Source organism: Schistocerca americana, chromosome 7 (assembly GCF_021461395.2).
Source record: "Schistocerca americana isolate TAMUIC-IGC-003095 chromosome 7, iqSchAmer2.1, whole genome shotgun sequence".
In the NCBI taxonomy this organism is placed as follows: domain Eukaryota; kingdom Metazoa; phylum Arthropoda; class Insecta; order Orthoptera; family Acrididae; genus Schistocerca; species Schistocerca americana.
The window spans coordinates 593,810,640-593,835,664 of NC_060125.1; the positions used below are offsets into that span (position 1 = coordinate 593,810,640).

Here is a 25,025-nt window from a genome sequence, read left to right on the forward strand (position 1 = left end):
AATAAATATATTGGGAAGCAGTAGTTAGTATCCCTAGTTCCCTAAACAGGCTTCTGCAGGATGTTCTTGAGTTCACACCACATATAACTCTTACTGCACGTGTTTGTGCCCGGAAAACTGTAGCTTGACTTGATGAATTACCCCAAAAAATAATCCCATATGACATTATGGAATGAAAGTAAGCATAGTATGCCAGCTTTTTCATTTTTATATCCCCTATGTTGGACACAATTCGCATTGGAAATAGAGATTTGTTAAGACGCTTAAGCAGTTCTGTGGTGTGCTCCTCCCAGTTGAATTTATTATCAAGCTGTAATCCCAAGAACTTAAGACTGTCCACTTCCTGTATCTGCTTGTCATCGTATGTTAGGCATATACTCGTGGGACATGTCTGTGCATGCTCGCGAAAACACCGTTAATCATAAAAGAATTCTTGTTGTTTGGAAAGAGAGCGCTGTCTAAGCACAGACAGGGGAAATCAGAACAATTACACAAACAGAATTCGAAGCACTGTCCTGCAGAAGAGAAAAATGGCGGAAATTTTCGATGTCCTACAACTACTGGTCTGGAGATGTCCTAATGCCACAGTGGCGGATGAGTGATATCATCCCCACCAGAGATGAATGGTCTGCTTCAACTTGCCTTTGAACACTTGCTTTCTCAGAACTTTCCATAGATACCTTGCCTCCTTCGAACCAGTTTGTAGATGCTCCGATGCCCCGTCATGAAAGACATATTGTGAATGAATGGAGTATTCTGATTGGCTCTTACTGAATTTATCCGCCAAATTACTGATGATGTCAGTGTGGGAGCAGTGTCCGCCTCCTTTTCCTATAGACGAGACTTTCAGCGACAAAACTATTTTGTACATATCGCCATATTGCACTGACAGTTAAACCCCACAAAAGTGGTGTACAGATCGTCAAATACATCCCACAAGCTAACCGTGCCGCTGTGCAGCGCCGATGGAGGGAACTGCCACAGTAAATAAGGCCCATGACCGCAGATGCGAAAGAACGTGTCAGCCAGAGAGAGGTCAGCTGGCCGTGGACGACCCCACACCCCGGGAGGACCTGAGGGGTGGGAGTTCGAATGCTATCAGCGCTCGCAGCGCAAATACTCTCCTTATTGCATCTTCTCAAATTTCCGCAGAGTATACACGCAGCACACGCAGTCCTCATGGCGACTCAATGCAAACTTGGTATTAGTTCACTATTCGTCTGTCCTGGGGGAGCTGCAAACCAAAGCGTCTTAAGCCGGAAGCTTTCTCGGTCTGTCTGAACCAGTGTACAAAGGATGGGGAACCCCCGTTCAGAACAAAGGCGTCCTCTGATATGCTGTTTCCGTACCTGGCCTACTTGCTTGCTGCTCTGCTTTCTGTGGCCATCTCCAGACTCACAATAATATTGGGGACCTTTCTTCTTCTGTAGTGGTCAATCCAAGGATTGGTTTGCAACAGCTACAATGGCAGCTTGTCTCCATTCTGTGCGTCTTTCAGCTTTTCTCTTCATTTCTTTATAGGTGTTATATCCCACATCTTTCACGATTTGATCCATGTACCTCAGTCGTGGTCTTCCTCTTGGTCTTTTTCCCTCGACATATCCCTCTATGATTGTGTTCAGCAGTCCTTTATGTCTTAATAGATGGCCTGTAAATTGCACTCTTCTTTTAACAATGAAACTCCAGAAGCTTCTCTTCTCACCTGCTCTTTCCAGAACCACTTCGTTTGTGACCTTGTCGATACATTTTATTTTGAGCATGCGTCTATAGCACCGCAATACCGAGCGGGGTGGCGCAGTGGTTAGAAACTGGACTCGCATTCGGGAGGACGATGGTTCAATCCCGCGTCCGGCCATCCTGATTTAGGTTTTCCGTGATTTCCCTAAATCGCTCCAGGCAAATGCTGGGATGGTTCCTTTCAAAGGGCACGGCCGACTTCCTTCCCCATCCTTCCCTAATCCGATGAGACCGATGACCTCGCTGTCTGGTCTCCTTCCCCAAAACAACCAACCAACTATAGCACCACATTTCAAAAGAATTTAGCTTCTGGTCTTCCTCTGTCCCGAGAGTCCATGTTTCACACCCATAGCATACCACACTCCACACATATGATTTCAAAAATCTTTTCCTGATTTCAAGGCTGATGCTCTTAGATGTTAATATGTTTTTCTTCTTGTTGAAAGCAGCCTTTGCTTGAGCTGTTCTACTTCTCACTTCTGCCTTGCTCCTTCCATCCCTGGTAAATATTACTGCCCAGATAAGTAAATTTATCAACTTGTTCAAGCAGTTCATTGCCTACATGAACTTGGACTTTCACTTGATCTTCTTTGTCGCATGTCATTACTTTTGATTTTGCTTTATTAATTCTCATATTATATTCTTCATCCATAACTTTACCCATTCTATTCAGTAGGACTACAAGATCTTCTTCTCTTTCAGCCAGGACAGCTATATCATCGGCATATCTTATCATATCTATTCGTTGGCCATGAATTACTACACCTGTCTGTGAATTGTCCCTTACTTCTTTCAGCGCCTCTTCAATGTATACGTTAAAGATAACAGGGGATAGTGCGCAACCTTGTCGGGACCAGGCACATATTTATCAATGTAACTACAATTAAATATTAGGATTACTGCCGCAATCTGTCACGGAGCAATGTACTGGAAATGTCTCCTCTTGACGGCTATGGCTCTGGAACGAATCTCAATATCTATAGCACACATAATTTTCCAAGTAAAAAAGCTTTTTTTCTCCTTACTGCTATCGATATGCTGAATCTATACCTCCCTCACATTTGGACACAGTAGCGACCACCAGCCATTCATACATATGCTGCGAAGACTGTTGTACAAACGCTGGGTCGGTTCCACTCGGCACAATGGCGTCACTGTTTCTGGACCCCACCTGCTTTCTACACCCATCTCCAGATTGTATGGTTACAAGAACACAAGTATTTTCACATGGTCAGTTTGGGGGGGCGATCTGCAGTGTATGGTAACTGAAGAAAACTTCTCAAGGCAAGATCGCTAGAAAGACATTTTATTAAAACCGGTTTCGACAGAGTTACGCTGCCATCATCGGATCGGATCGGATAATTACAGCATAGCTCCGTCGAAACTGCTCATTCAATAAAATGTTTTTGTTTTTTAGAAATTTTGGCTTGTGAAGTTTTCTTCAGTTGCAGGCTCACACTCAGTCACACGTTTGTCTGACCAACAAGACAGTCACAGATATTTTGCAAGACACGAATTGACACACTCTTGAGGACATATGTAAACTGTCCAAAGAAAGCCAAATTACAAAATTCCAAGAACCGGCTTCCAATGACGACTAGGATTATACAGAGTGAAGCAGTGAAACCGGAACATAAATAAATTTCACACAAAATGGAGATTTTTAAAAAAATTATTTTTCTCTTCATGTATCTATTGTACATGAGTGGAAATTACTAGTTTACCTTGAAAGTTGTATTTTTCTTTTTTTTTTTTTTTTTTTTGCAATATGCTATCACTCAGGTTTGCACACGCTCTCGGAGCCTGAGGGTGAATACCCTCACGATGTTGTGTACCATCTTCAATGGCATGTTGTTTATTTCCCAACGAAATCGCTCCTTCAAATTATCTCTGGTTCTTGGATTATTTTCCTGCCAAACTCTGGAATTCAGGTAACCACAAAGAAAAAAGTCTGGGGTCGATAAACCTGGCGAACAGGAAATGCTAAGGAATATCACCATTTCTGGTGATGAGGCGACAAGGAAATGCGAGTCTAAGCAAATCCACTGACACTGCAGCAGTATGACTGATCGATTACTGAGACCAAGTTCCACACTGTGCAGTCAAGCTGATTTTCACAGATTTCTTGGTAAAGCTTCACGCTCACGACCAATGTTCTCTTGGGTCTAGCTTGCTTTTCCACTACCGCATCTCTTATTTGTAGTCCTACCAATAGTTTCAAACCTTTTCCCCCAAAGGCTGATAGCGTTGGCAGATGGCACGAGAGACTGCGTGGGTAAAATAACTCTCAACAGAAAGTGCGTTGAACTCCAACCAAATTGGCAGAGTGCAATGTATATTCAAATGGCAAAAGATATTTTTATGTGATATAATTACAATTTGACAAGTTTCAGATTTTTAATTTACTTGTTCTGTAAAACCTTACTACTTGCCAAATTTCACGATTCTAAGTCAACAGGAAGAGCCCTATGGGTTTTGACGAGCGAGTTTGCAAGTGTCAAAGTTTGTGACATAAATGACGGAATCTTTTGATTACATTGACTTCGAAGCTTAAATTTTGTACACAGCCAAGGGACCACAGACTTTAGTATGTAATATAAAATTCAACTTCATACGTAAACCTAATCCAGAGGAAAAAGAGTCTTACAAGACGGACAGACAGACAGACAGATAAAAAATGACAAAAAAATTTTTTTAGTGTGATATAATTACAAATTAACAATGTTCGGTGTTTTTCCTTTACTTTTACTATGAAATTTTGCATCTTGCCAAATTCTGTGCTTCTAGATCAACGAAAACACCCTCCAGATTTTGACGTTTGAATTTTCGAGTATCAAAATACGTGACATAAATGGCCGCATCTTTTGAATGGATTGATTTAGAAGCTTACCATTTTTGCGCCAACAGAGGACTGTAGATATTTGTATGTGACAAATTTGAACTTGATACGCCAAACTGTTCCAGAGATAAAGGGTCTTAACAGACGGACAGAGGAAGAAACAGATGGATAAAAAAATAATAAAAAAAATTATTTTTATGGTATATAACTACAACCTAAAAATTTTCATATTTCTTTCTTTAGTTGAACTGTGAAACCTTGCTACTTGCCGAATGTCGTGATTCTCAGACAGCTGGAAACACCCTATAGGTTCTGATGAGTGAGCTTTCGAGTAGCAGTAGTAGTAGTAGTAGCTTTATTCATCCGTAGATCTCTTTTTACAAGGATATAGGACATGTCAAAATATTTGCAAGTTTAGACCAATTTAAAATAAGCTAATTCGTGTACCCATACACTACTGGCCATTAAAATTGCTACACCACGAAGATGACGGGCTACAGACGCGAAATTTAACCGACAGGAAGAAGATGCTGTGATATGCAAATGATTAGCTTTTCAGAGCATTCACACAAGGTCGGCGCCGGTGGCGACACCTACGACGTGCTGTCATGAGGAAAGTTTCCAACCGATGTCTCATACACAAACAGCAGTTGACCGGCGTTGCCTGGTGAAACGTTGTTGTGATGCCCCATGTAAAGAAGAGAAATGCGGGCCATCACGCTTCTGACTTTGATAAAGGTCGGATTGTAGCCTATCGCGATTGCGGTTTATCGTATCGCGGCATTGCTGCTCACGTTGGTCGAGATCCAATGACTGTTAGCAGAATATGGAATCGGTGGGTTCATGTGGGTAATACGGAACGCCGTGCTGGATCCCAACGGCCTCGTATCACTAGCAGTCGAGATGACAGGCATCTTATCTGCATGGCTGTAACGGATCGTGCATTCACGTCTCGATCCCTGAGTCAACAGATGGAGACGTTTGCAAGTCAACAACCATCTGCACGAACAGTTCGACGACGTTTGCAACAGCATGGACTATCAGGTCGGAGACCATGGCTGCGGTTACCCTTGACGCTGCATCACAGACAGGAGCGCCTGCGATGGTGTACTCAACGACGAACCTGGCCGCACGAATGGCAAAACGTCATTTTTTCGGATGAATCCAGGTTCTGTGTACAGCATCACGATGGTCGCATCTGTGTTTGGCGACATCGTGATGGACGCACATTGGAAGCGTGTATTCGTCATCACCATACTGGAGTATCACCCGGCGTGATGGTATTGGTTGCCATTGGTTACACGTCTCTGTAATCTCTTGTTCGCATTGACGGCACTTTAAACAGTGGACGTTACATTTCAGATGGGTTACGACGCGTGGCTCTACCCGTCATTCGATCCCTGCGAAACCCTACATTTCAGCAGGCTAATGCACGACTGCATGTTGCAGGTCCTGTACGGGCCTTTCTGGATACAAAAAATGTTCGACTGCTGCCCTGGCCAGAACATTCTCCAGATCTCTCACCAACTGAAAACGTCTGCTCAATGGTGGCCGGGCAACTGGCTTGTCACAATACGCCAGTCACTGCTCTTGATGAACTGTGGTATCGTGTTGAAGCTGCATGGGCAGCTGTACCTGTACACGCCATCCAAGCTCTGTTTGACTCAATGCCCAGGCGTATCAAGGCCGTTATTACGGCCAGAGGTGTCTGCTCTGGGTACTGATTTCTCAGGATCTATGCACCCAAATTGCGTGAAAATGTAATCACATGTCAGTTCTAGTATAAAATATTTGTCCAATGAATACCCATTTATCATCTGCATTTCTTCTCGGTGTAGCAATTTTAAAGGCCAGTAGCGTATATTTACAGACTTCTAGTTACAAATAATCATTAGATTTACTTCTGGTGTAGAATACGTTTTTTTTTTACAAATAACATATTAAATAATGTAATGCCACACTGTTCAGTCATATCTCACTGTCAGTCACTGCACATACTATACACACATTGTTTCATAACACTTCACACACACACACACATACACACACACACACACACACACACACACACACACACACACACACACAAACTCACACTGTCGATCTGGGGCCATTATCTGTACCGCAACTTCCCATTTGCTATACTGAAAAACTGAGTGAGCATTCCTCCATAATGAGTATAAAAATATGTGACATCAGTGACCGTATCTTTTGATTGTATTGATTTAGAAGATTACAATTTTTACATCACCAAAGGACTATAGACCTCAGTAGGTGACGTGAATTTGAACTCGATAGGCCAAAGAGTTCCAGAGAAAAAGGGCTGCTAACAGTCGGGCAGACAGATACAGACTGAGGCACGGCGCCCTAGAAACTATAACAGTTTTTGTAATACGCCTTTACAGCAAACGCTCCTTGGTCACTTGACCAATACTCCATGGCTGATAAAACGTCCTCCTGCCTACGAGGCCCGGTCAAGTTCCCCACTCCCAGAACCCAAAACCACGGCAGCCGGTCAGTCGCCAAATCCTGCCGTTTGACTTCCTCAGCCCCGTACTACACGCCTTTGTGTAACACATCCGTAGGGATCGTGAGAACAAGATAAGATTAATTACAGCAGGCTGCATGGGGGCTTAATTAAATAGAATGCAAATAATTTTAATTTTAGTATCTGTCTGTCCGATTACGAAGTCTCGTAAACGGTTGGCCCTGACTAGTTTTAGTACGCAATCTGACTGCATAGAATAACAACAAACAATGAAAGAAAATTTCCGTTAACACAGTTAATTAATTAAGTCCCCAGCAACTATAAAACGTACAAAACCAAACCACAAGTGCAACTGTTCTGTGTGTGGAAGTGTGATTCAACGTACACATCTGGCACGGTTCTTCTTCAATAACACAAGAAATTTTAAATACCATTTATACTGAAGCAATAAAAAAAATATAAATACTATAATTGCGTAAGGAAACCAGAATTACACTCTAATACAAGAACACAAGTCAGATGCTTTGTTGACTGAACCTGTAATGACGCATTATTTAAGACACTGAAATAATGAAAAAACAGGGAATATTTTACCTTCATATATATTGACGAAAAGCACTCTGATCATTACAATATCTCCATTCGAACAACATCTGCTGTCTAGCCCATCAAACAACTGCATAAAACATGGAACAAGCACTCTCCACTACGACATCTCGACAAGCACTCTCCACCACCACTTCTCGACAAGAACTTTTCACTACGACATCCCAACAAGCACTGACTACTACGAGTTCTCGACAAGCACTGCCAGTGGAGCCGGCGGAATAATACTCTTTGGCGCAATCTCTGGCGCTGTGGCTCAGTGTAGCCACCTTTCATATGCCCCTCCTCCACGGGCCAGAATTTGATGGTATTTTTGCCAGCATTGGTGGTGAAAATACCACCAAATTCGTCCACAAAAATACAGACAAAAATAAAAGATAATATTAATACATAAATATCACATAATTAGATAAAATTTTGGCTTTGCACTGACCTTTCAATAACCTAATATATAAAATACAGTAAGCAATACAAATTCCTTCATACATGTGACTTTACATAATAGTTTACACAATACACAAAAAATCAGTTTATACAAATGTTCACATAAAATGCTTTCAATGATTCAAAAAAAAAGTAGTTGATAGTTCCAGCAGTAGCACCCAGCAATGGTCAACCGGTGCAAACAGCAAGAAGTAACATCATTTCAGTAGAAACAGTTCCAACAGTGGCACCCAGCAATGTTGAGTAGGTGCAGACACCGACAAGTGACATCATTTCAATAGAAGCAGTTCCATCAGTTGCACCCAGCAATGTTGAACAGGTGCAGACACCAACAAGTGACATTATGTCAGTAGAAGCAGTTCCATTAGTGGCACCCAGCAATGTTGAACAGGTGCAGACACCAACAAGTGACATTATTTCAGTAGAAGCGGTTCCATTAGTGGCACCCAGCAATGTTGAACAGGTGCAGACACCAACAAGTGACATCATTCAGCAGAAGCAGTTCCATTAGTGGCACCTAGCAATGTTGAGCAGGTGCAGACAGCAGTCCATAATATTCACTATCACTAATCACACTGTTCATCAGAGTTTATCAACAGAAATTAAACATGTCCTAGTGGCACCAATCATGTAGAAAAAGTGCAAGTAACAGTCCATAATATTCACTATCACTAATCATACAGTTCGTCAGCAGAAATTAAACATTTCTAAGTGGCACACATCAATGTTGAACAAGTGCAGGTATGAACAACAGTTTGAATGCACACACAATTGCTCTTACAAAATTATTATCAATGCTCTTACACTAAACATACAAATTATAATAAACACACAAATGATATCAGATAATTGTCATATTACTATTACAAATACACAAATATCAGTAAACCTATAATATTTATGGGTGTCAGTGCAAGCCACAACAAACAAGTAAAATAATATTTAGGAGATAGGTCGGTACCAATTATTTGGGATTAGGAAGGGAAAACACACAAAACACACTCACTCATCCTTCATCCACATTCGTGCTACTGTGTAATTGAATAGTGTTAACTGTGTGAATGCAATTCTGTCAAAATTTGATGTTCATCATGTGTATCAAGTAGTAGTGGCAGCAATGTATAACAGTCAATAATAGTTAGTCAATGTCATAGTCATCATGTCAAGAGCAATGTTTGCCAAGCCAAATCAAATGTACTGTTGCTGAACAACTGTCAGTGTGCCAAGATATGCATATACTTCCTCTCTCCAAAAAAAAGTATGTACTGCTTAGTGATTTAACAAAGTGTGTGTGTAGACTATCTTCCTTCTACTTGAGTGTTCTGGTCTGCCAACTTCATCTTCCTTGTTCCATATAAACCAACAAAAAAAATATGCTCCTCACTTACTTTACCTCTTATCCACCAAAACTCCAATAATCATCAGCATCACATAATCTCAATACTTCAATAATACCTCTTATGTCGATACATATAAATCTTATCATCAATATCATTTATCTTACCTCTTGTCCACCAAAACTCCAATAGTCATCAGTATCACATAATCTTAATACTTCAATAATATCTCTTATGTCGATACATATAAACCTTATCATCAATATCATTTACCTTACCTCTTGTCCACCAAAACTCCAATAATCATCAGCTTCACACAATCTCAATACCTCAATAATACCTCTTCAATACGTCGATACATATAAACCTTATTACCAATATCATTTCACTTCCATAACAACTCTTTCCTCTAGTCAGTCTCCTCGAACAAGTACAGATAAAATCCTAGTGCAAACTTCAGTTCATCATCCCATGCAATCCGAAGACACAGTGTCCACTCACAACCTCTGTGTAATCCATCTGACCCAAATCTTCTACTCATTATGAATTATAAGATACATTTTGGTTACCTTGTCCATCATTAAACAAGAGAAATGCATACATGACTTCTAACAGCCTTTAGTTTGAATAACTCTCAGTAAGTAAGTATGAGTACGTAGTACAAAAGATCACATAAGACTTTGAGTGAATAAATCGTAATATTTCACAGTGTGTACACCACTTCAAGAATCATGGCAAATCAGAAACATACATGTGGAGTATTTCTTGTGTCAAGTGTCACTTCCTATTTCAATTGCTCACGAAGAATGCAGTGTAATAACTGTCAATGGTCTAACCCTAGTGTTGGTATGTCATGTCGTTAGCTTCCTTCCTATTAGCATAAATTTATACAGCTTCCATAAAACCTCCAGCTCATGTGACTTCTATGAAGTTTCTTGTACTAATGTCGTTCGTCGAATTATAGCAGTTCATTTTCTTATCTTAAAATATAAGGCACTGAGCGTAAGCAAAACATGCAATAGCGAGACAATATACCAGTAGAGAACATAATGTCAACAAGTGGATGCAGCACAATTCCTACAACGAGGCTCTGCCAAGCAAACAATCTATAATTAACACCATAGTGTGACCTAAACTCCATGTTCGTACACCGTATATCAGCATTTCTATATACCATATTGAAGAGTACTTACGACAACAAACAGAAATGTATAAATATGCAATCCATACGCAAAGCAGCAAATATATATCTTACATAATAAACAGGTCATTAGCATCATATCAGCATAAGCAAATACATGCTCATATGAAATCTTAATAAGTAAACATGAAGGCGGAAGCAGATAAATCACAAAGTATAACCTACGTACATAACCATATCAGCACAACTAATCAGGTGACAATTATAATTTAAATAAATAAGCACAGCAGGCACATAATAAAAAAATGTGTGACATCAGTGAAAAAGCAGTGCAGCCAAGTGATGCATAATATACATAAGTAACAATCCTGTTCATTAATCAATCATTGTCAAAATCAGTTAACACAAAGTATAAATCACGTAATCGCGAGCAGCAAATTACGTCTAAAGTACGTACCTAAGTGGAAATATGTTACCTGAAAAATGAACTCAATTAATAGTTACCTTTTTAGTTTATTACTTTCTTCTTCGAAATGACATTCTTCCTGAAAATTTCTCGATAGCAAGTCCTCTTAACGTCGGACACACACAGAAATTACCTGAAGTTCTTAAATATTTTATACAACCGTATCCTGAAAAATACTGAACGTTAATAACATAATTTACCAAGTCACTATAGCTTTATACTGAATTTAATCAGAGAAATTAGACTGTGTATTTGTTTACGGCTGTCAGTGCATTCGCATTGAGCGCTCGATCAGCTGTAGGCGCGTGACGTAGGAAGTAATTGTTTGCGGTCAACGACTGCCTTGTGCGGCGCGCAGACTTGACTGTTGCTTTGAGTATGTGCCGCCGCCGGAACACGGTGCGGTATCCTTGGATTCTCTGTGTGTTTACATGTAACTGTTAGTCTCTCAAAAGTATGTCATTCCACAAAAATTTTAACGTTCGATATATGATGTACTCCCTTAGAGCGCCGAGATTTAAGAGTTTCTACTTCGACAGTATTATCATGAATAATTTTCCGAACTCTATATGGACCGTTATAAAGCAGAAAAAATTTGCGACACAAGCCTTTTCCTTTGTGAGACAAACGATGAGACACCTTTTGACCAACTGCCAAGGTTTTTAAACGACCAGGACGTTTAGCTGATTTCTCTCTTCTAGCAGCCGCAGATGCAATATTTTGCAGAGCCAGGTTCACAACTTCAGAATGCCGCAGTTTCCGTGTAGGCGGGAAAGGAACTATTTGAGAAATGCGATTTGCCGGTGCTTTGTTTTTTAATATCAATATAGGCGGTAAAGAAGTTGAATCATTAGGGAGTTCATTCAGAATGTTTTGAAAAATATGAAGATACTGATCCCAAGTTCTGTGATTCTGATGACAATAAAGTCGACACAATTTATTGATGTCCTTCATCCATCTCTCTGAAGAGTTAGATTGAGGGTGAAAAAGTGAAATGAAAATTGGTTTAATCTTACAACGCCATAGAGTACGAAGTCAAATTTTAGAGCGAAACTGTGATCTATTATCTGATATAACCTTATCAACATGACCCACTTCTTTAAGAAAATGTTTGATGAAAGCGTTAGATACTGAACGAGCGGTTGCTTTGCGTAAAGGTGTAAAACACACATATTTTGATGTCAATTCCACTGCTACTAAAATGTACGCAAAACCATTAGTAGAACGAACCACTGGACCGAACAAATCGACTGCAGCCATCTCCTTTAATTTCGCTGGAATGATAGGAAACAACGGTGCTCTGTGAGAAATAGTTGGCGGCTTAGCCTTTTGACATAATTTGCATTTAGCAAGAACAGATCGAATACGTTTTTCCATATTACTGAAGTAGCAATTTTCTCGTAATTTATGAAAGCATTTTCTGGGACCAAAGTGTGCATAACTGAAATGCGTATACCAAATCAGTTTATTAACCCACTCATCAGGAATACAAACTAACCAAACAGAGTTGTCAACCGATTTTCGTTTAAAAAGAACTTTCCAGATAGATCGCAAAAACGAGGTGTGGCCAAATCGTCCAATCTAACAAAGCGTCTAAGAAAATTACAGACACCAAGGAAACTACGAACATCACGTTTTGTGGTAGGAACAACATAATTACGAATAGCGTCTAGTTTCTCTGGATCAGGAAGAATACCTTCTGTAGAAATAATGTGACCGAGAAATTTCACCTGAGAACGACCAAATTCAGATTTTTCCAAGTTCACTGTAATGCCAACTCTTGCAAAGATACGTAATAATGAATCCAAAATTTTGTTGTGCTCACTCCAAGAACGTTTAACAATAATAATATCGTCAACATATGAAGTAATATTGTCACGAAGATAAACAGGTAAAATTTCTTGTAAACTACGAATGAATGCTGCTGAAGGTACAGTAAGTCTAAATGTTAATTTCCGAAATCACTTTTGGGTAAAATAGTCATATCCGGTTATTCTTTAACGACTCTCTAGATAGATTGATAGTTGAAGAGTTGTTTTGACAGATGCAAAGAATAGTAAAAGAGTAGGCAGCGGTGCAGAAAACTAAAAGGGAAATAGCACCACTACAGCTCGGGGCCCTATGCACGCTACGGCACATATTCACTTAGTGTAGTGAATCCCCTGAGGACTTTAATAGCCGCACGTAATTTCCAGTTTGTGACTTAGTGGCCAATTTGTTGGAAGTGCGTACGTAAATTGATCTAACCATGCACATGGATGTATGTCATCCTTAGAACTGCGAAAGATCTTAAATTTCCGAACAGTCAAAAAGTGTTTATAGTCAAAGTTTTCTCCTTGTGGCGACAAAGACCTACCGCGTCTGTCCCAGTCCCAATGTCGATTATTGTCAAGTTCGCGCGCCTGGCGCTCTCTTGTTGCATCCCATAAATGAAATAAATTATTGTCTTCAAAGCCCTCTGCTATCTGTGATTCTAAATTTCTTCTGCTGTCTTTTCCTACGATTTCGCCTTCAATTTATTTGACTTGCTTTTGTAATGCCTCAACTTCCCTTTTAACGCATCCATTAAATTTTCCCTGTTTTTCAACATGGTTATTTATGTTCTGGTAATCTTTGGTTTCTGCAAATGGCAATGGAGCTGTATCATCTGAATCTCTGTCCCCATTTAAACTAAGACTCATCAGTTTATCTGAAATCTCCTCAACTCTTTCCGATGAGTAACCTATTTTTTCTTTCTGTTTATTTACGTCTTCCGTAAGTGTCGCGACTCGGGTTTCGGTATTGTCACACTTAGTAGTTAACTGTTCATACTGTTACGTTAAGTTATTTGTCCTGTCATTTGGTACTGATTCCTCGATTCTTTCAAATATTTCTTCCTTATCGTGAGCACGTTGTAAATTTAACTCTGAAAATTTCTGTACTATCACGCGATCTTTTTCTTCCTGTTCTCTGTCCTGTTCCTCTTGTCTAATTTCTGTTGAAATTAAACTATTATTGTGAGCATTCAATCGGTTGTACTGCTTCTCTAATTTCTTTCTTTGATTCATCTTTCATGTTTTTGAAACATGTCTCTATTCGTGAGTCTAACCATGTTGTCATTGCTTTCATCTTGGTTTCAATTGTTCCTATTTGTGATCCCAAATTTAATATAGCACTCATCAACTGCTCCATAGTAACTGGTTCGAAACTCTTTTCACCCCTAACATTTCCCGCAAAATCGACTTCTTTCGTCATAGCTGTAAAGCTATCTTTGTTTGATACTATTCCAGAATCTTCTGTCGTTAATCTCGTATTCTGAAAATTTTTTGATTGTGAAAAATTTTGAATTGGTTCCGGACTATTATCCCGACTTATTAAATTGTTTTCCACTTCTTTATTCGTCATACTGTTCTCCTGTGTTGGCGAGTTCGCCATGTCAACAATTTCGTCATTCTGACTGTTCATCATTTTTGCCTTTTTCATCGATCGCGTAATCATTTACAAAATACACAAAACTCGTCACTATACGAAAATTACACACAATGACACTTTATCACCAACAATACCATTCACACGAAATGCTTCCCTCAAACACGATTAACGAACAATTGAAATCTTCATAATTGCACAAAATTGTCAAACGCGTATACAAGAAATCAAAAATTAAATTCTGCAAAAAATACCATTAGAAGAATGACAATTACCAAGTCTACACATGCAATATAGACTACAATTACTAAACTACAAATTACTACAACAATACTACTGTCTACTATTTTTACAATCAAAAGAATTCCAAGGGACGATCCGAAGCAGCGGTCGCCACGTGCATGGGGGCTTAATTAAATAGAATGCAAATAATTTTAATTTTAGTATCTGTCTGTCCGATTACGAAGTCTCGTAAACGGTTGGCCCTGACTAGTTTTAGTACGCAATCTGACTGCATAGAATAACAACAAACAATGAAAGAAAATTTCCGTTAACACAGTTAATTAATTAAGTCCCCAGCAACTATAAAACGTACAAAACCAAACCACAAGTGCAACTGTTCTGTGTATGGAAGTGTGATTCAACGTACACATCTGGCACGGTTCTTCTTCAATAACACAAGAAATTTTAAATACCATTTATACTGAAGCAATAAAAAAAAATATAACTACTATAATTGCGTAAGGAAACCAGAATTACACTCTAATACAAGAACACAAGCCAGATGCTTTGTTGACTGAACCTGTAATGACGCATTATTTAAGACATTGAAATAATGATAAAAAGGGATTTTTTTTTTACCTTCATATATATTGACGAAAGGCACTCTGATCATTACAATATCTCCATTCGAACAACATCTGCTGTCTAGCCCATCAAACAACTGCATAAAACATGGCCTCAAATAGTACAGCTATCAATATCCTCTCAGCAAGATCTGCACAACCACACACTACGACGACATCTCAACGACGACTTGACTCCTACTACTTCTCAACAAGCACTGACTACTGCCACATCTCGACAAGCACTGCCAGTGGAGGCGGCGGAATAAAACTCTTTGGCGCAATCTCTGGCGCTGTGGCTCAGTGTAGCCACCTTTCAAGGCATACGGATATTTAAACATTCTTCTTGCAATTCAATCGTAAATGGAGAGCAAAAAAGCAGTAATAACTGGTATAATGGGACGTACCCTTAGTCACGCACTTCACAGTGATTTACAAAGTATGTATGTAGATGTAGACACAAAACGCTCGTCTCGAGGATGAATATATTCAAGAGAAAACAGATCGGAACCGGGAGTGACCAAGACGACCTCTGATAGGATTCTACACAGGAGAGTAATATTGGGAATAAGTCTGGAGGTTGAAACGATATGCTGCTTCCGGTGTCAATTTAAAGCAGCGGTCTCTGATTGCAGTCAAACAAAATTTGCGGATGGCTTTTGTGTAAGGTACTTCGAGGTGAACAGCGTAACAGTCACATTTCCGTTTTTACTTTAAACCGAAAAATTGATCATCGTTCGATATACACAAAAATTATAATTACAGTCAGCCTATGAAACGTATCGACATTTTGTGCTGATGAAAAACCATTTACTATTGTTTACAAACATTCTTCACAACCTCTCAGCATACTGAACAACGAAAATTTTTATGGACTACTCAGATGATGGGTTCTTATGCATTCTCTTTAATTTACACTAGGTTTAAATTACTGAAGACTTTATTGAGGCACACTATAATTCATCTCTGAAATTATTACCAGATAAAGACATCGAAGTATCACTCACTTCTGATACCGTTCGAATAGTAAAAATGGCGGTGTTAAGTCTTTGAACAAGATCCTGAACGTGGGCTTTCCATAACAGCTTACTATCTATCCGAACACCTAAAAATTTGAACTCTTCAGTTGCACTAATCATATGCCCGTTCTGTGAATCGGATGTGTGACTGCTGTGTACGGACGCAGGAGGAGCTGGCCACTGTTCGCGAACAGCTGCACGTATTGATGGCAGCGGTCAGTCGTCTTCAGGCTGCTGCCTCGGTTTGTAGCGGCAGTGGGGAGTCTGGTGCGTCGCATGGTACACCCCATGTGTAACATGCTTCACCCACTGTCCCTGCTGTCGAGACGTCTTCGCGGGTACAGGGCGCGGTTGGACCACCCTCTCCCCAAGGGGAGTGGCGGGTTCAGCGGCGTTCGCGGCGCGCGAGGCGGAAGGTCAATGTGGAGGCTGGCTATGTGGCATCGGCCGCTCTGCCTGTGAGTGGACATGTGGCCGCTCCTTCAGCAAGGTCCGAGCAGGCACACGGGGGGAGGGGTTTATTAGTGATTGGGAGCTCCAACGTTAGGCGGGTGATGGAGCCCCTTAGGGAAATAGCGGCAAGGTTGGGGATGAAGGTCAGTGTTCACTCTGTCTGCTTGCCGGGGGGTCTCATCCTCGATGTGGAGGAGACCCCGCCGGCGGCAATAGAGAGCACTGGGTGCACCCGACTGCAAATAGTTGCTCATGTCGGCACCAATGACTCCTGCCGTCTGGGTTCAGAGGTCATCCTCAGTTCATACAGGCGGTTGGCGGAGTTGGTGAAGGCGGATAGCCTCGCTCGCGGGGTGGAATCTGAGCTAACTATTTGTAGTATCGTTCCCAGAACCGATCGCGATCCTCTGGTTTGGAGCCGAGTGGAAGGCTTAAAACAGAGGCTCAGACGATTCTGCAGAGATCTGGGGTGCAAATTTCTCGACCTCCGCTATCGGGTGGAGAAATGTAGTGGCCCCCTGAATATGCTGAATAGGTCAGGCGTGCACTACACGCAGGAAGCGGCTACAAGGGTAGCGGAGTACGTGTGGAGTGCACATGTGGGTTTTTCAGGTTAGAGAATTCCCTCCCTAGGCCCGACAAGACGCCTCCTGAGACGCGGCAAGGTAGGAGTAGGCAAAATCCAACAGGGAATAACAATACTAATCTGCTAATAGTAAACTGCAGGAGCGTCTATAGAAAGGTCCCAGAACTGCTCTCATTAATAAACGGTCACCATGCCCACATAGTACTAGGGACAGAAAGTTTGCTGAAACCAGATGTAAACAGCAATGAAATCCTAAACTCAGATTGGAATGTATACCACAGAGACAGGCTGGACAGTGAAGGGGGAGGCGTGTTTATAGCGATAAGAAGTGCAATAGTATCGAAACAAATTGACGGAGATCCGAAATGTGAAACGATTTGGGTGAAGGTCACGGTTAAAGCAGGCTCAGACATGGTAATTGGTTGTCTCTATAGGCCCCCTGGCTCAGCAGCTGTTGTGGCTGAGCACCTGAAGGATAATTTGGAAAATATTTCGAGTAGATTTCCCCACCTTGTTATAGTTCTTGGTGGAGATTTTAATTTGCCAGATATAGATTGGGAGACTCGAACATTCATAATGGGTGGCAGGGACAAAGAATCCAGTAAAATTATTTTAAGTGCTTTATCTGAAAACTACCTTGAGCAGTTAAACAGAAAACCAACTCGTGGCGATAACATATTAGACCTTCTGGTGACAAACAGACCTGAACTATTTGAAACAGTTAACGCAGAACAGGGAATCAGCGATCATAAAGCGGTTACTGCAGCGATGATTTCAGCCGTAAATAGAAATCTTGTTCAAAGACTTAATACTGCCATTTTTACTATTCGTTCGGTATCTGAAGTGAGTGATACTTTGACACGAAAATTAGTCCACTTTGCTTATTTTCATTCGCTTATGTCGTATGGTATTATATTTTGGGGTAACTCTTCCCATTCTACAAGGATATTTTTGGCTCAGAAACGGGCCGTTTGCGCAATAAGTGGTGTGAGTTCACGAACCTCTTGTCGACCTCTGTTCACGAGTCAGGGTATTTTGACGTTGGCCTCTCAATATGTATATTTCTTACTGTCGTTTCTTGTTACCAATATTAGTTTATTCCCAAGAATAAGCAGCTTTCACTCGGTTAATACTCGGCAGAAATGAAACCTGTATTTGGATCGGACTTCCTTAACTCTTGTGCAAAAAGGTGTGCGGTATACTGATGCATCCATTTTCAGTAAGCTGCCACTCGAATTCAAAAATCTTAGCAGTAATCCAAGCGCTTTCAAATCTAAACTGAAGAGTTTCCTCATGGGTCACTCCTTCTATTCTGTCGAGGAGTTCCTTGTAAAATTAAGCTGATTCTTATCGCATTGCTGATAGCGTTTACTTTTTTCAGGTCCATGAACATTTATTTTTATCTGTTATTACTTTTATGTTGTAATTTCATGTACTGACACGTTCCATGACCTTGGAGATTTGCTCCTCAATTTGATCCTGCGGAACTTGACGTGTAAATAAAATAAAATAAATAAAGTTGATTGCTGTACCATGAGGGAGAACATCAAACGCAATGACCTCTACAGAGACCCAGACGACTGTCACCATTAGCCTACTTTACCTGCTGAGCGTGCACCTTTGAACTTTTTCTTCGGAGGAAAGATCGTGTGGCGCCATTCCATGGACTGCGGTTTTATTTCCGGATCTAAGTGATGAACCCACGATTCACCGCCTATGACAACGTTCGACCAAAATTGTCACGACCAGCCTCGTAGCGTGCAAGCAATTTCGCGCATATCGCCCTTTGTTGCTCTTTGTGGTTTTCTGTTAAGGCGGGTCCACACTGAGCCCGCCGCGCCGCGCCGCGCCGCGCCGCGCCGCGCCGCGCCGCGCAAAGCGGCTCTGTGCGCTCAGTGTGGACGGCGAACCGCGCTGCGCCGCCTCGCGCCGCGCCGCGCCGCGCAGTTTTCCGGCTGTTGTCGGTACATCAAAGGAAGTGGCGCGTTTGCGCGCGCTCATTTTAGACGGGGATTCGGTTCGCTCCATCTCCAGACCATGCTCGCGCTCCAACTGGAACACAGTGCGCGCCTCGGAGCGGCGCGGCGGGGCGCGGATGGCGCACTGCCCTCTGCTACAGCTGTGCGCGCGCTGCAGCAGCACGGCGCGGCGCGGCGCGCTCAGTGTGGACCCGCCTTTAGACAGCGAGGATGCTAAGTTCACCGGACTTGGATACGATGTGACGTCATTATGACGTATACACGCTACATCGAAAACGATAGAAACCGTATATCGACTATTCGACTTTTGTGAACTCTCGAGAGATTGTGACAGGGTAGCGCTGTGCTCTGCGCCATTCGTTTAAATGTGTTTTGCGTTCCTTGCGTTTAAATCGTTTATTGTACTGTGTTTGTGTCCTGTGCGTTGTTTTTCGTTTGCTCGTCTCTAATTATGTGTTCAGCATTCGAGAGACTAATGAGAGAAAAGCTTACCACCATGGAATGCTTTGACACTATCATACCGCCATGGAATGCTTTGACACTGCATTCAATCATTTCATACGTCAATCAGTACTAGACACTAATCTTTGGTTAAGATTACATTGAGAAATCCATTTCCCCTCGTATTTCATCTCCGGTCGACGATTTTTCTTCAACAATGCCTCATATTTTTCTTGTTAAGTTCGAAAATCAATCATTCTACACATCAGTCATTACTGGACACTAAGGTACCTGTCTCTGCCGTCCAAGTGTAAAATTACTTGGAATTATGGTTGATAAAAGACTATCTTGGGATGGACATATAAATTACTTAGCTAACAAACTTGCACGAGTTCTCTTTCAGCTATATAAATTAAGAAAAAAAAGTCAGCAAGAGTATGCTGCTACAATCCAATATGTACTGACAAGACCAATTGTATGAAACCATACTAAAATGTTGATAATAAATAAATATTATTTTCGGCGTAAGCATTCAATACAACAATCACACAATCTAATCTGGTCGGGACATAAGACGACTTAGCATCCTCCCTTTAGACAGCGAGGAACGCGGTGGGCAGACACCTTTAAATACCACAACAAGGGGACGAGTGTGTCAGTACTACCAACAGAGACTTCTACTCGTAGTTGAGCAGTGAGGTCTTCGACTGTGATCCGTCGATCACTTCGAATGAGAGTGTCTGCACGTTCCTACATGGTAGAGGTCACAGCTGTGCGTGAGCGGCTGACACGCGGGAAATTGGACTGGTTTGAGCGACCTTGTTGCGATGACGACAGACGCGTCGCCCAACTACTCACCGTGCTTTTGTTCACTGCCAGGTCTCTGCAGACATTCTGCAAGCGCCTATGAATATCTGCGATGCTCTGGTTCTCCGTGATGGCTCTCTGCTTAGAACGCACCTGCGTTACAGACGCCATTTTGAAGGCTACTTACAGCGCCGCGGCCTATAGGGGCTGAAGCGGGAATATTCCACGTTGTCCCACAAGAAACTCAGCATTTTTTCAACGGGAATTTGCCGAGGAAAAAATGCGTTGCATTACTTATTGAATGCTTCTCGTACATGTGTCCCTGTGCGTTACTGAATTCTGGCGTAATTTCCATATCAGGCGGAATCAGAAATCAATGCTACCCGACTTCCTAAAAAAAAATGGAATAAACTGCTTTCATCCTCATACTGTGCATATCACCTATTAATGTACTGTAACTATGTGTATTTGTGTACGCTATGAAGGCGAAATGAAACTGATGTCAAACTGGCACGAACTGAAATACATGCTGCCGACCATTGTGACCGAGCGGTTCTAGGCGCTTCAGTCTGGAACCGCATGACTACTAGGGTCGCAGGTTCGAATCCTGCCTCGGGCATGGATGTGTGTGATGTCCTTAGGTTAGTTAGGTTTAAGTAGTTCTAAGTTCTATGGGACTGATGACCTCAGATGTTACATCCCATAGTAATCAGAGCCATTTGAACCATTTGACATACATGTTTGTAGATGAAAATGATTAGCCTAGACTGATTTGTTGTTAGGATGAACATGAGAAAACATTCTACCACGACACGATCTGACAGCCTAACATACCTAAGCACCACATTGGGCTGGCTGATGTGGGATACTGCTGCTGTCAAATCTACACTCATTAGATGGAGAACAAAAAACACACTGCAACTGTATCACTGCTGTAGGAATGGTTGGTTGGTTGATTTGGGGGAGGGGACCAAACAGCGAGGTCATCGGTCACATCGGATTAGGGAGGAATGGGGAAGAAAGCCAGCTGTGCCCTTTCACAGGAACCATCCCAGCATTTACCTGATGTGAGTTGTAGGAGTAAAAATTCTTCTACCACTGTTGTCATCTGCTGATAACTCTGTGTAATTTTACCTTCGACATAGCATTCAAGATAGAACTCATAACAACTTGTACCAGTTCTGACATGGAGGAATAGATATCAACTTAGATGCTTAGATGTTGTGAGTTAGAGGAGGTTGAGAAATGAGGAGGTGCAGGTGAATACATCTCCCAGTGTACCAATGGCGTTGCTGGGAGAGATGGGGTGTCAGTGCCATGACAGGTGGACGGAGCTGTAGAGTAAGTGGAGGCCACAGCTGCCAGCTGTGTGGGAGTGGTGTGGGAGTCAGTTCATGGTAACAGTAGAGCACCAGCTATTGAGAGGTTGTCGCTGTTGCTCGTCGTGGGGATGGGAAAATGATGGTAGAAGAAGATGAGGCATCTGTGGCAAGGGTCAAAGATTATTGGTATTGGGAGGTCCTGAAGGGTGTGGCGTTTGCTGAAGCTAATTTTGGATGAATCACCATTGTCAGCCATCCACATCTACATCATAGTAGAAATGGCATCCCAGAGCTCTGTGACCTTTCGCCCACCCTGGGTACCGACCAAATGTTTGTGCCCACAAGGAAACCGATGGGATGATGATCTTCGCTCGAACTACCTGAACAGGTGGAGTGAGGCATATGGCTGCCAGTCATGCTCGAGCTCCCCTGAGCTCTTCCCAGCAATCGCCATTGGATTGCTGCCTCCATTTTTTCCGCAAAGGTGCGTATCATCTGCTCCATCTCCTCATTGGATTGTGTGTGGAAAGGAGCAGCAAGGAGGTGCTGTAAGCCATGTTGTTCACAAAATTCTGTGAAGGAGGTACATGTAAACTGGAGGCTGCTGTCTGTTACTAGTGTCCTTTTTAGACCACTGGTGGCAAAGACTTGAGTCAGTATCTTAATTGTGGGCTTCACCGCTGTACAAGGGTTGACTCAAAAGCAATGCCTCCACCTTGGTAACTTTTCAGCATTTGGCAGCATTGGTATGCGGCAGGTACTGGCTTGTTCCGTAGCCTCTTCTCTACAGCTCCAGATGGTCGGAAGCCTTAGCGTCGAACGGCTGTGTTGTTACAGTGTGATGTATGGAACCTTACTCAGACGGTCGGTCAATGAGATTTAAGCAACGTGCAGTCATTGAATTCTTGACAGCTGGAGGTGTCACCCCAAAGGAGATTCATCAGAGAATGAAAGCAGTTTAGGTGATTGTGTTGATGTGAGTACTGTGCATCCTTGGGCGACTAAGTTTAAATATGTCGAGGCGGGAACATCTGATATGCGTGACAAACAAAGAGTTAGACGTCCTGTAACAGCTACCACCGAGTTTCGGAAGCAAAATGTTGACAGATTGATACAGGGCGATCGTCTGTCACTCAGAGAGAAATTGCAAGCACAATCGGCATTTCTCAAGAACGTGTGGGTCACATTATTGCTTTGCTTGGCTGTCGGAAAATCTCTGCACGATGGGTGCCCCGGATACTGACTCCTGTAATGAAAGTGCACAGACTTGAAATTTGCCAGGAACTCCTCTCGCGTTACGAGGATGAAGATGACGCCTTTCTCCACTCGGTTGTCGCAGGAGACGAAACGTGGGTACACAATTACGACCCAGAGACGAAAAGTCGGTTTATGGGATCTCGACACAAAGACTCGCCCCAGAAAAAGAGATTCAAGAAGCAGCCCTCAGCTGGAAAAATCATGGCCATCCATGTTGATTTCCTTGATCGTGGAACAACAATAAATTCAGAGCGCTACATCACAAAGCTGCGAACTCTGAAACGCCGGTGAACAAGGATCCGAAAGGAAAAGGGAAATGTTTTCCCGCAGCATGACAATGCCAAACCACACACTTCACGTGCCACCACATCAGAACTTCAGAGACTGAATCTCACCACCGTACAGCATCATCCATACAGTCAAGATTTAGCACAGTTTGACTTCTATCTGTTCCCAATAAAGAAAGTCGATCTTCGGGGACATCATTATGCTTCTGATGAAGACGTTGAGAGAACTGTGAGACTGTGGCTGCAGAAAAAGAGTGTCGACTTCTTCCGTGACAGCTTCCGAATACTTGTTCATCGTTGGCAGAAATATATCCATTTGGCTGTTGATTATGTGAAAAAGTGAGTATTGGTAATTAAAGATTACATTCTAAGGGTTACTTCTTCGTTTGTTTTACTAAAGCCCAATTAACGAAGGTGGAGGCATTACTTTTCATTCAACCCTCGTAGAATGCATCTGCCTCACATATGGGTATTTAGAACATAAAGCCCACCACCACAAGACACATCAGGTGTAAAAAGAGCCCTCTGTGAATCCTGTCTGAAGGAGCACACGGTTGAGACCATGGGACAAGGCCTTATGGTGGAAGCCTGGACACGAGTGGCTCAGATGCTCATTCAAGGAAAGTGGCAGCCGGCAAGATCCTCACATAGGCAGTGCCCCAATGTCCTTCATGCAGAAAGGAAAGCAATTTAGTGTGAAAAGTAGGTGCAGTGATCACCTGATAGTACTCATTTTCTGTGCCAAATAGTAGCATGGCAGCTTGAACTGTTAAGGGATGCCTTAAACAAAACGCTTTTGAATGTCAAATTGACTTATTTTGTAGGTGATCTGGCTAGCCTAGCTTCAGACACACCAAAACTTGTCCAAAACTACTGACCTTCTGCAGCTCTGGTACAATTGTGGATGCAGTTATGGAAACTTCTTCTAAAATGTGGTATGCCTCTGTGTTGATAATAAAGAATATTACCTCCAGTTAGTCAAAATCAAAACCTGGACCAGACAGACGAGTTTTTAAATCCTGTGTGTGTAAAATGCAGTAAGAAGGTGAAATATGGTGTTAAATTATGTTTGTGGTCACAGAAATGGATCCATCGTCAATGTTTAAATGTCTTAGAGGAAAAAAACGTGACCTGTGACTGTGGAAATGTGCACTGTAACTATCGTCATATCGTGTGTTTACAAACGGAATGCGAAGAAGAATGCACGACTTCTTCATTAAAATATGATCTTATGTTAGCTAAACTATATGTAGAGAAGCTTGAATCAGTGATAGTGTACAGAAGCTGGAAGAAGTGATAGACCATTCAAAGGGTAGTAAAACGGTTGTAAACGAACAAAACGGTAACTTTATTAGGCCTAAAAAGTTTTGTCGTGTTAATCGTAACGAACACAACTTTCGTCTCCCACAAGCAAATAAGTTTGAATTTTTAACGTGTGATGAATATGAAATATGTGAAAAGAGCCAAAGAAAGGAAGTACTTTCATCAAATGCAGCGACCACAAATCAATTCAGTAGGCCTACGAAGTCCTGTAATAACAAGAAAGGAAATACCAGAAAATAC

General features: G+C 41.8%; 1 protein-coding gene across 1 annotated transcript in view; it reads right to left on the reverse strand.

Annotated features, from left to right (window-relative positions):
- The window catches only part of LOC124623133 (prostaglandin reductase 1-like), a 96,372-nt gene extending 77,002 nt beyond the window's left edge, over positions 1 to 19,370 (reverse strand). The window contains exon 1 of the mRNA XM_047148924.1: positions 19,194 to 19,370. Coding sequence (XP_047004880.1) covers positions 19,194 to 19,370 — 177 coding nt within the window. The remainder of the gene's footprint in view (positions 1 to 19,193) is intronic.
- Positions 19,371 to 25,025: the final 5,655 nt, after the last annotated feature.